Source organism: Hirundo rustica, chromosome Z (assembly GCF_015227805.2).
Source record: "Hirundo rustica isolate bHirRus1 chromosome Z, bHirRus1.pri.v3, whole genome shotgun sequence".
Lineage (NCBI taxonomy): Eukaryota > Metazoa > Chordata > Aves > Passeriformes > Hirundinidae > Hirundo > Hirundo rustica.
This window is the reverse complement of record NC_053488.1, coordinates 19,486,810-19,499,667: the sequence shown is the minus strand read 5'-3', so window position 1 is coordinate 19,499,667 and position 12,858 is coordinate 19,486,810. Positions and strand designations below refer to the sequence as shown.

The 12,858-nt window shown below is 38.7% G+C and overlaps 1 protein-coding gene across 3 annotated transcripts in view; it reads right to left on the bottom strand.

The window, feature by feature from the left end:
• ADAMTS12 (ADAM metallopeptidase with thrombospondin type 1 motif 12) overlaps positions 1-12,858 on the bottom strand; it is a 155,680-nt gene that overhangs the window by 48,475 nt on the left and 94,347 nt on the right. For all 3 annotated transcript variants that reach the window (XM_058424212.1, XM_058424215.1, XM_058424213.1), the window contains 2 exons: positions 8,784-8,917; positions 1,112-1,232 (listed from right to left, as the gene is read on the bottom strand). In XM_058424212.1, the coding sequence (XP_058280195.1) occupies positions 1,112-1,232; positions 8,784-8,917 (255 nt within the window). The remainder of the gene's footprint in view (positions 1-1,111; positions 1,233-8,783; positions 8,918-12,858) is intronic.

Sequence of the window (12,858 nt, the reverse complement as noted above, 5' to 3'; positions counted from 1 at the left end):
AAAATCTGGTCAAACTAGCTCTAAATTAGAAGCACAAGTCATACTTGTGCAAGGCAGAACCATTGTATTTGAAAAACCTAAAACACAGCCAAAGGCACTGCAATTTCCCCCTCCTCACTAAAATGGTACCAGTTACTGATCTTGAGACTTCTCATCTCTGCATCAGCTTTCTTCTCTAGCTGCAGACTGTACTCCAAGCATAACGCCCCAGTGCCTTGTCTTCTCACCTCTGCTCCTCTTGTCCTGGTTTTCCACTAAAAGCTGGTCATCTGGCCATCTCTTTGCTTCCAGCTCACTGCCATATTTTCTACTCAGTTTTAGTCCCAGTCTATTTCCAGACTCTTTAGGGTCCATTCATCCCACACCAGTCAACTTAAAGCCTGAATGTCTCACTACTGTCAGTGAAGACAGGCTCAGTCTTCCAAGTGCTTATTCAGACCACTTCAGCCCCGCAGGGAGTTACTCTTCTCCCCTTTACAAAGCTCAGAAATAAACCCCCAAGCCTCTCACTCTAGCACTTGCTTGGTGCTTTCCACTTTACAGAGATTAGGTCCAGATGTTTCAAGATTCAACCTTCACTTTGTAAATCCACTTGCAATTTTGGGATTTTGTTGTTAACTGTATAACTTACATAGGACCTCTTGGGTCTCTGACAAGTTCTGTAAGACAAAGTGTACTTTAAAAGCACAGAGCATGCATTTTTTTTTTCTGGCAGAAGCATGATTCTCTGAAATAGCCATTTACAATTTTCCAGCACAGGAGAGACCGGTAAGAGACTGAGCAAGATGAGCTACACCTCATAACAAGGACTTTCTGAGTTTGCCATCTCTTCAGAACTGAGAGAAGTTGTATTGTTTATAATTATTCAATTTTTTAATGCTTGTGAATAATTTGCTTGTTAAATAAACATTTTTCCCATTTTTCTCCAAGGAAATCTTTCCCCAAACCAGCTGGGGGAGAGGCTGCTTGAATTTTGCTTTCTAGAAGGATCCATTCAGAAGTTTTCTCCCAAATTTGCCTTAAACCAGAACTAATAAGAAGCACTTTAACCATTTTTATGTAGAGAGATGACTTCACCAATGGAAGAATTTAAAGGAAGAACCCATCTTACCAAATCCTTCACTTTGATTAAACATCATCTTCACTGTGCGACAAGCAGAGCCATCTCCCAGGCAAACTCCACACTGGTCTTCTGTTGCGTTGGAATTTATCTCATAATCACAGCCAACAGCCTAGAAGGAAAAAAAGAGTGTTAAAATAATCACAGCCTCTATCACTGCACTTCTGAGAAGTGGAGCAGTGTATCTCCTGTATAGTGTATTACACCAAGGTGAAAAACAAACTAACAGACAAAAACCATCACCATGTTACAAAATATAGTGACCAATCACTTGAGACAGAAATGTGCCACCAAATAGCCTCATTATGTGCGACTGGCCACTATATCTAGGATTTGTGTCTGCTCTCTCATGTCATAGAGCCATCTACAGATTCTTGGGAATACAATGAAATACCAGTACTGAAATCTCTGCCAGCTTTTTGTGGCCATCTCACAGCACAGAATCTCTACGACAGTCAACCCCTCCTGGCAAAGAGAAAGTCTTCAGTAGGCATAAAGTTTTAAATCAATGACTCTCCAGCTTGCCAGCATAGGGGCACGAGTCAAGATAAAGTGAGTCAAGTGGGTCAAGTTCCAGTAAAGACTGATTTTCCAGTTTATGCTTGCTACAGGGAGAAAGTCAGAGAAAAAATTATTGATCCTGAGTCAGGAAATAACTTCTTCCTTGCCCAACCCAAAAATTCTATGGTCTAATGTCATTAAATTTCAATAGAATTTTCATCTGGTTTCAGGATTCTTTTTTCTGCCCCTCTTCAAAAACAAGCAAGATTGCGGAACACAACATAATGTCCAAAGCTTAGTGGTTGTTGATAGAATCTAAGATACCTGGAAGCCTGTGATACAGATGAATAGCCAAAAGTCTGGTAGTATGTAAATGTTTTGTCTCAGTTTGAGATAGGGGATTCGGTATCATTACGTCACCCCAAGACAGGCTTTCTCAGTTGATTTTTCTCAAAATAAGCTTTCAGGTGCTATACCTGCCAATTCGTCTAACACCCTCTTGATGTATGAAAATCTGATGTCTGAATCTCTTTTGATGTTGATCTTATGTTATCTTCACTACATCAGCTACTGTAATTTTCTGTAAGCTTCTGACAGGAAAATCCATCTATTAGACTAACCTAGGTATACAGGCTCCTGCATTCTCTAGTATTTTTCGATCATTTTCAGCTTAAGAAACACCTGAACATTTGTCTAAGTGCCAATGATTTAATGAACAATTAGAGAAACTGTGAAAAACAGAAGCAAGGAAAGGCCTCAGGCTACAGATGGTGCCAGACTGTGTCACTTTAAAGAAGATTCAACAAAAAGCCACATCCATCACTTACTGCCAATTTATATCCAGCACCTTTCACACCAGCTCTGAAAAGTCACAGCCATGTCAAAAAGTTCTGCAGCAGCCTTAGCTTCTCCCTCCTTTCAGTGAAGGCCACTTCCAAAAATTGAAAGGTTTTGTAATGTCTTGCACATAGACAGATCCTGGCACCAAGGACCACACTTAGGAGCAGTACAGAAGGTTACAGAGATAAGAATGTGTTAGCAAGGTGACTAACTTTTTGCCTCCAAGTATGTAGCTATTTGACCAAGGATGTATTTTATCAGCTATTCAGAATACACAGACGCCACTGCTACACAAACAGAATGTTTCTTAATCTTTCCAGAAGTGCAGATCTGTCTCTGCACCAGTTTATCTTTGACACTTCCTAATAATTTAGAGAGGCTGTTGTGTTGCTGTTTTCTCAGAGTGATGCATTCCACAGTGTATCTACTGTACTATCAGTACATCTGTTAATCATCTGCAAACAGTGAAGTCATAGTTATCTGGTTTATTATTAGACCAGAGAAAATAATACGACACTCTGGAGAGTCATGGAAGCTGAAGTTTATTTTCTACACTGTACACTTGAACAGAAAGGTGAGAAAAGTCTGAAGATGGAGCCCTTTTGCTTTGTGCTTTGGTATTATAAAATCTGGTCAATGACTGCTGGGAGCTTCTCTTTTGAACTTCTCTAAAAATTATTTGTCTTCAAATTGCATACTTTTTGCCAAATTATCATTTTCTGGTAAAAATTTCTTATTTTGGAAAAGGTTTCTGTCCATCTTCATTTACTGTGCCTTCTTGTTTGAGAGGCTGTACACAGATTTAATTTATCTAGTTCACACAGTCAATCAGGTACTTTGAAATGAATTTCACTGAGCATACTTCCCTTCCAAGTACTGTGTGGTGTAAAAACCCCCAAAGGTTTAATTAATTAGTTCTGATTAGAACTGCTGCAGCCCTGGCTCTAACTGAGGTGGCAGCACCACAGAATCATCACTTCCCTGCCTTTTCAGTGCCAATCAGTGTTTCTGCAGGGGCTGTACTCCATCAGCTCAGTCACAATCGGATCACAGCTCAGATCTTTCCCACTAGACCATTTCCTTTAGTAACACATCTATGGCATCAAAATATGGCATTGCTGTGATACGAAGGGAATCCCTTTGTCTCTTCTAATAACAGCAGAAGTTTGTATTTCAGTGTTTTTCTGATATTTGAAACAGTTTGTATATGATCAGACATGTGCCTTATCTATATATGCAACATTCCTATACATTCCTGGGGTATTGGAATACTCAAGAATGAGGCAGGGCAGACAATTTACTCTGCTACAGTAAATAAAGCCTTTGTCTTATTCCCCAGCCCTGGGGTGCTGCTGGTCCTGCCATGACCTTCACATCTAACAGCAGGGTCTCATCTTACAAAGCCATTAAAAACCATCACAAAGCAATATTCTGATGTGTCAGAATAAACAGTGTTCATTTGCTTTAGATACATTTCCATTAACTCTAATTTTCAGACCATGTTTTCCTTTATCACTCCAGTGAATACCACATTATTTTTGCCATCCATTGGAATAATTTGAAGATGCTTCATTCTTCTTTTTACTTATTTTCCTCATTATTCTTATTCTTGTGGATGTACTTGTTGCATTTTCTGAACATGCCTCAAACTTCCCAAAAGGGCAATATGACCCATTAATGTTCACTTGCAGTCCAGAACCAGATGATATTTAAGGTCCATTCCAACCTGAACCATGCTATGACTCTATGATGAATTTCTGACAAACAGTTGCTAAAGGGGTTCTGGAGATTAATGCAGGTTGTAAAGCAGGAAATAGTATCAGCAGCAATTAAGCTCCGATTCTTTTGCACACATGTCTTTGTGCACCCTCTGCCCATGAACCATGCTGTGTTACAGGAACTACTGTGTGCCATGGCATGTGCAACACAACTTAGCATCCCTCCCTGCAGCCCTTTGCCATTGTCCCACTCACCAAGAGCCTTTTTCTAATGCATGTGAGATCAACTTTGTTTCTGGTCACAGCACACAGTGCAGAGGCAGATGTAATGACCTGAACTGCCTGGCTGAATTACAGGAAGGAGAAACAATTTATTTCCTGCTGCTCAGTGACTAAAGGGAAAACAGCTAGAGATATTGCCCTTTTTCCATTTCCAAACGGAGAGGCTTTGGTGTCAGATTGGCAGTGGGGGGCAGATACAAGGTCCTCGCTGTCACTGAAGGGTATGGCCTGGATGCACTGCCTGAATATCCATTATGTGAATGCCACATTGAACTTTAAGGTCTTCCTCCCTTTTGTCTCCCTCACTGAGTCTTCATATAAAGAAATCATATTTACTTCACACTGGCCATGACAATGCCTTGAATGGAGAGAAATGCGTCTTGATGTCAGTAGTTTATCTTGTAATTTGTCTATATGGGTCTGAATCAAATGTCCTGTTGGACTAGCAGCGGGAGAAGAAAGCTGAACCATAGTGAAAAGCAGTAAAGCTACTGCATAAAAATCCAAGCTGTTAATCTGTTTTTCAGAAAGAGGAAAAAAATAGTTTCTTCCCTAGGAATTCCCTAGCAATTACACATCTGTGTAATTCTCCGGTATAATGTTAGTCTTTCAAAATCACAACTGTGAATTACCACAGAGGATAAACCACAGATTTGCAAGACTGAAGATCACTTAAGCCTATTAAAATTCTGTGCAAGAGATGAATGGCAGCTAGAAACACCGCAGATACCAGATCCTCTACCCTCAGTATCTGCACACTCCAGTGTAATTTTGTCTTTGCTTTGTTTTGACCCAGGAAAATCAAATATTATGCAAAACTCCATATTCACTGAGCCAAATATTTCCAGTTCTTGAGGTTCAAAGGGTCCTTTGGGGAGAAATTAGGTCCAGACACCCCGTTCCTCAGTAGGACTCATGATGAATTGTGAAAGATCAGGAGAGACATTATTTTGGTATTGGCCAATCATCTACCGGTAAACCAACAAAGCAGGCTGAGAAAGACTTCTCTGAATTTGAGTAGGTTAGACAAATGGTATCAAGGCCTGATTAAATTAAAATTTCAATGGCCTTATACTCTGTATAAAATTTTGAATCGTAACACGATCCACACCACGTTCTTGCCAACAAGACTCTAAGATACCAGCAATTCCCACATGTATTACTTTATAGTATAACTCCAAATTCTAAGTTTCCAGAATTCCAACACTCCAGTGGAAAGAATACGTAAGCCTTCACTTTTAGATGATGTGATGGCTTGTCCTTAATCAGAAATTCCCATTATGTATGTATCAGTGCTAAACAACCATACTCCGGTGGCAGTGTCTTCACTCATTAACACTGAGGGAACAACTGACTCACCTAGAGAGAAGAATTAAGAGTGCAGTAGTGATGTACAATCTAAGCACAGGAATATAGGCTGTGTCCTTTAAAGATCTTCTAAATAAAAGGGGGAAAATGACAATTGAAAAATGAGTGCTAAGGAATACAGTTAAAAAAACAAACTAGTATAGTATAGCTTTATGACTTCAGAAAAAGTTATTGACAGATCTTGTCAGATCTCCTGCCAGAACTCTTGTCCTGTGTAGGTCAACACTGAGAGAGGATCCAGCTATTTTATAGGCCAGGCCTTCAAATGCAGTAACATTTTTAGCTTGTCTTTGAATTGACAATTTCTAAAGGAATACCAAGCTAACAACACCTCACTGTAAGCCTTCCTTCAGCAGTGATGCACGAGCAGCACTTCTAAAAAATCAGGAGATACTGGATAAATTAAAAGGACCAAGTGAATCAGTGGTCTGTCTGCATTTACTTCTCATCTGAAGATGCACATTGTGGCTTTGTCAGGCCAACTGTGAAAGCATCCAGTATACCTCCTGTAGCTAAAATGAAGCATCTCAATCCACATTTAGCCATCAAATAAAGCCCAGTTTCTCCGATTGCTCCGAACAAAGCCAAACTAGTCATAGCATAGCTTGATGATTTGAGATGTCATGAACAAATTCATGACAAACTGCAAAATCAAGATTGAAAGCAGGTGAATTTAGAAGATTAAATACTTTACTGGATCTATCTTCTTTTGACATACCTAGCAGGAAAATCCTGAACTCGCCTGACAAAAAAAACCAAACCAAACCAAAACAAAAAACTACTCTACACACCAATCACATGTGAGCAATTTAGACAGTGGATCGAGTATCTCACTAACTTAATTTTTTTTAACAATTTCAGACCAAAATGAAATGTTATTTTAGTACTCAGGACAAACATGAAGTGATCTTGTGAGATACAGTTCTGAAAACCAGAACAGCACTTTAACACTTGTGAATATCTTTTCCATATCATTAGCAACATGTTCCAATCAAACTATAAGGATGATCTACCAGACTAATTGTATAAAACACATTTCAAATTTATTCTCCATGACCTGTAGTGTATATATTGTGTTTAGCCAGCTGGACTCAAATACTAGTAAATTAGATGAAGATATATGAAAAAGCTTCTCAGCTTCTCCCATTTCAAATGAAAGCATGCTATCTTTCAACACTGTGAGCTGTTTGGGTCACCATCATTTGGTCTTATTTTGCATGGCCATATTATTCATTCTGTGATCCTGACTCCAAATGAATCTGTTTGCCAGGAGATGTGAAGCAGCAGTCACCATGTGAAACACTGACAGCCTTAGAGAGAATTTCTCAGAAATGCTTTGGATCCACAGAACTGTTAGTGCTGAAGTGCATCTGGGCTCCACAAACTGCAATTAGATTAGCTTCCCTTTCACCTCTGATCTCTCAATTTGTTTTAATTGAGTCTTGCTGTCTCTAAAATGGATATAAATCTGAACTGCCACAGGCAAGGTTTCAATACAGAAAGCATATGGAAACTACAATTAATCATAGTGATCCCAGTCCAGCTGGGCTGGAAACCAGAAAATTAATATTTCACAAGCCTTTCTGAATTTAGTAATTGGTCTCTTCTAAGTGAAGGTCAAAAGCACTGCTATGGTATGCAACCTCTACTATATGTTTCAATATGCTAAAGATATGATTCATTCTGGCTTGAACCGTTCAAAGCCATTGTAGTTCAATGGCCCGTCCGGGCTCTCAGCAAAGTTAAGCAGGATCTCTTCACTGTGAACTTGAGCAGGGTCTTGGTAACTCCTTTTCTTGCAAGGAAAGCTTAAAACACATCTTTTATTACTGGTCTCTGAGTCACTATCATTCTAATAAAATAAGTTTAAAAAGAGGGTGTACCAATCACCTATTAAAAATGTAAAGTTTCTATCACCAGAAGTCTTTAAGAAAAGAATGTGAAAAATGTCAAGAAAGGAAGATAATTTGTAAAGAGATGAAACAGACAACTTCTTGAAGTCCCTTCTAGTTGCATTTTTATATGATTAAGTGGCTTGGGGCATACAACTCCCATACTAGATAAGCTAATGTAGTTTCCACAAGTCACCGAGTCCTGCTTTTGTTTCCAAAGATGCTAAAAGCAAAAATCTATCAGGCTTCAAGGAGGTACAGGACACAAACCCTCAATTTGAAGAAATAAACCACAGATGTAAATATATCCTCTACAACAAAAGTTCTCATTTTATTTTTAAGAAATTGACTAAAAGCAGTACTAAGATTGTGGAGGTTACAGAATTTACAGGACACGTCTTCAAATGCCATACAGACACATGCCATACATACAATGCTTTCCAGATCCTGGAAATCTGCTATCAACACACAGAATATGCAGAGACCATTATACTTATTCCTCAATACACATCATTGAGCCATATACTTTGTGTTTGCCCATTATCTTATTGTACAACAATGTTGTACAATAACTCATTGTATTGAGTTATACAATAACATTATTCGATGTTGTAAATTAAAGTAATCTTTACTGCCCTCAGTAGTAAAGTCTGATCCTATTAAAAGACAGCTCAGAACAGTTACATGTATATGGTTAAACATTTTCATTAAAAACCCCATGGACAGTGGTGACATGAATTACAACCCTGAAACTACAGTACTTAGTGAAAACTTCTCATCAGAAACAGATTTTCTTGAATTGATGTTTTAAAATAATGGGCAAAACTCAGAGGATTTAAAAGGCACCAAAAGTAATCAGCAGTCAGTCTAATAGACTCATTGAAAATGGTGGAAACTACTCTTATGTCTGCTTGGAAAACTTTTGCTATAAACTTGCTATAAAAATGTGATAAAATTGAGTACTTGGCCTTGATCCTACCAAAACCAAAAAAGCTTAAGCATTTTCCCATAACTTTTTAAAATTAAATTGTAGATAAAGAAACATGCAAACATACCCAATACCTTACACATGCCATTAATACAGATATCTCGGCTGTGCCTTCCTTCAAAGCAAGGGGTACCATCAGTGACTGCATCAAGCATCTTCTCTGAAAAATGGCCATCTACTGGGCGACAGTGGAGCTCACAGGGGTTTGCTGAAAGGAAAACAAGAACACTCAGACAATATGTCAGCAAGACACTGAAGTGCAATCCATAGAGTCTGTGACGAACCATTTGCTCACTTTCCCTGCCATTTGCCAGAACTGGCAGAATTAGAAGAGTTCAGCAGAGCCAGGGTGACAGAGGCCTGATAAATAGCACTTGTATATTTGTGGGAAGCAGCTCGGGGCTGGTCCCTCTCACACCTGTGTGCTTTCCATTGCTGGTACAGCAGCAGAAGAACACTGACAAGAAAGTTTTCCATGAGCTGGTTGACTGAGTAATTTCAGAGGTAATTTAAACTTTTCATCACTGCTGTCAGCCTCTCTCAGAAAGCAGTCAGCTGCTTGTTTCTGATCTTCTGTGTTGTTCATCATTTTCATCTACCTGTTGGCACTTAATAAATAATTTCAAACATTATTTTTTTCCCGGCTTGACAACTTTTGAAATAGGGATAATACTGCAAGTCTGACAGACAGGCTATTTTCAGATATATGTCCCCCATAAGAGAAAAGCTGTAGCACAAGCAACCAGTGGCCCCTGAAACAAGATTTTCTGTGATGAATCAGGGCCTTAATCTCTTCCATTTATGGAGTAAGAAGAACCAAACACCAGCCTCCCTGTGTCACAGACATTGGCCTATGGGAGTGGGAAATTTTGAAACTGAGACATCATAGAGACAAAGGACACAAGTCTGATAAATAAATTGTGTGTAAGGAAGAGCTGAAATTAGGGTGAAAGCAAAGACAGACATATTCCCTGCCTTTTTAACACTCTCTGAAAACTCTCCAGTGGAACCAGAACTATTTGACTGAAATAAAAATCATCCACTGTCATATTAATGAAGGACATCAACAGAAGACTTGTCTTCAGGTTTTGGTCTATTCAAAGTCCCCAGTCTTGCCCAGCACTAAAAGCAACTTGCTCATGCTCAGCAACCTGAAATGCCTTGCTGAGAAAAGCAGCAGGCCTTAAACCCACCAGTTAGTAGGCACCATTATTGAATAATTTGAAAACTGTCTCACTTTGTGCTGTGGAGGTGCTGATGCTGAGTGGGTTTTCTCCTGTGCCTGACAGAGTTAACAGAAGCTGCTCCCTTGGTCTCAGAGGGATGCAGAGTAACTATAAGCCATCCCCATCCTGGCTGATGAATTTATTTTTATCTTTTCCTCCTTTGTTGGCTTTCTTTATGCCATAGGAAGAACAGTGTTTAAATAAATTTTTGGTAATGAGAGTAATGCAGATTTCTGATAATGCAAATAAACGAAATAATTTCCAAAAAAAGGATTTATCCTTTTGAAGGAGGAAGATTTGCTCTCATTACTCTGGCCTGTACAGCACCAACATACACACAACACCACACAGTACACAAAGGTGACTACGGCTGCTCCCCTCAAAGTTCTTGCAGTTCAAGAAGTGAATCCTGCACAGCCTGAGCCTTGTTCTGTGAATCTCATTTGCATAAAAAGAAACACTGCAGAACTAGGAACAAAACCAAAATTTTTTAAAAACCCAGAACAGTAAAGAAAATTCAAAACCATAAGGAAGGCTTTTCTTTTTCCCCCTCTTGTCACTAGAGCTAAATGGGCATCTTAGGTCTGTCACCAAAGTTGTGACTCTGGCTTAAAAAAAATACCTTCATAAAGTGCAACAATGATGAGACCCAGGGCACATGGATGGACCATGGTTGTACAACTAGTGAAATTCCAGCTGATGTGAATCGTGTTCAAGAATATCAGTGGAGACGAAGCTAAAAAAGTTTTTCAGGCAAGAACACAAAGTTCGTAATCCTCACCAACCCTTAGCCCCTCTGTGAAAGCTGCCAGACATAACACTTATCAGTTTTGTTAAGAGCTGTCATGATAAGTGATAAAAGTGATTTTACTTTTGTTTTTCTGGCCTTGTGATTTAATTGATTAACCAATTAATCAATAAGCCATTAATTGATTAAAATCTAGTCCTCTAAATTTTGCTTCACCTTGCCTACTTTCTCAATGTAGCATTTTTCTATACAAAGCACAATATGTTTATGACAAAGAGAATCCTACAAATTGAAGTACTCTGTTACTTGCTCAGAATTACCCTGACAGACACAGATCTTAGAGAAAGCCATTTCAGCTTTCACATTGTTTCTAATCAAATATGTAGAACAGAAGTTTGATATCTGTACCTCCTCCTAGTTGTGTGTTGACAAAACAACAATCTCACTTCAGAAACCACTGAACAAGAAGAAGCAGAGTGCTGAAATACTCCTGGCATAACTATGATGATGTAAAACTATAACTCAGAATCAGTTTGTAAAGAAAAATAACTCCCTTATTAAGTCAAAAATAAAAGGTAAAAAAAAAAGTCACACACACTTTCATACTTACAAATGCTTTCCATGTATGAAAGCTTTCCTGTTTCTCATGATTGTGTTAACTAAAACTAGACCCTACCCAAAAATGTATACTGTTTTTCTTTCTATGTGTTTTCTATGGAGCCCCTCTGAAAATTACACGGTATTTATTTCTCCACTCAAAACTCAATCCTATCTGACATTTACTTGATTTTTCATCTGCAGAAAGGCTGGTTAGGCCACCACTGAGGAGATTATTGCATTTGGCAATGCACTAGCATTGCATATAGCATTCACTATGTAAAATTATTTATCTATCTAGAGATGTTGGGGTACGAACCCCCCTGGGTCCCATCCACAAGGGCCCAGGAGTGTCCAAACATGTGAGGACTGAGTTAAAACCTTCCAAGAAACTGAGATAAACTAACATAAATCCATCCAGACATGAGGTAGAAATACAAGTTTAGTTTTAAATAAATAAAGGATTTTTAAGTGCCTTAAAAAGTGCCTTGTGTCAGCAAGTAAGAAAGAGACCTAATACCAATACCTAGTTTATAGTTCAGTAACATTGTTTTTTTGCAAAGCTAGTTAAATTCTAGTCATAACAAAAATAATGTAGCCTTGCTAGAAATCCCTAGATAGAACAGATAGAACTATATGAGTAGGATTTGTGTACGAATTTATGAATATTAATGCACATCAATTTTAGTTTAGGATAGGTCCCACACCTTTGTAGAGAGTTTGTGCTTAATCCTGATTGGCTAAAAATGGAATAAAATGCACTGAGAATGTTAGGATGCTGCCACTTAGGGAACATGGAATACGTGCTGTTGCTGCTGTTGCCTTTACTGCTGCTGATAAGATGCTACTTTTCTGCTTGGGACTTAAGAGACTTCTACGTTAGAAGGCTCCTGCTTACTGCTGCGGACTCTGATAACTTTGCCTTCACGAGACTGATTTAACAATGCAATAAAGGAACTTGCTTTCACAACTACCTAACTTCTTTTCCTCACGTCCTCGTTGAAGACATCTCAACAATCTATCTATCTATCATCATTATTATTAATTATGGCTGAGCTCAGGGGCTTTGGCTCTTTTTTTCTAGGACTGTAAATAACCTGCATCAGAATCAGCCAATGACCTCCAAAGGTCTAATACTTTAAACACAGAATAGATAGCAAACTCACACACAAGGCACACAAATAGACGGTGGAAGACTTGCATTGAGTTCAGCCTCTTTTCTTATTTCCGACCCAAAAATCTAAAAATACTTAACTCAGATGAAGAGGAGCACTTAGGTTGTTCAGAAGGAACTCATTAAAGCAGCTGGTTCGGTTTCAGATACTTCAGCAAATTCAATTAAATCATGATGAGATTTTAACAAAAAGGCTGTCGTCTTTGTAACTTTTAGGCCAAAATATACATAAATTCCTGCAATCCAGCATATGCATCAGATACTAGATTCAATTCTGTGAGCACTCAGTAATGACCATGTATATCTACCAGCTCAGGGGTACACAGGCTAAACTCAATAAATGTTCCACTGAGTAGCCAACATTTAACTCACTCTTTGTTTTCCTTTCTAGAGCAAAACCTGCT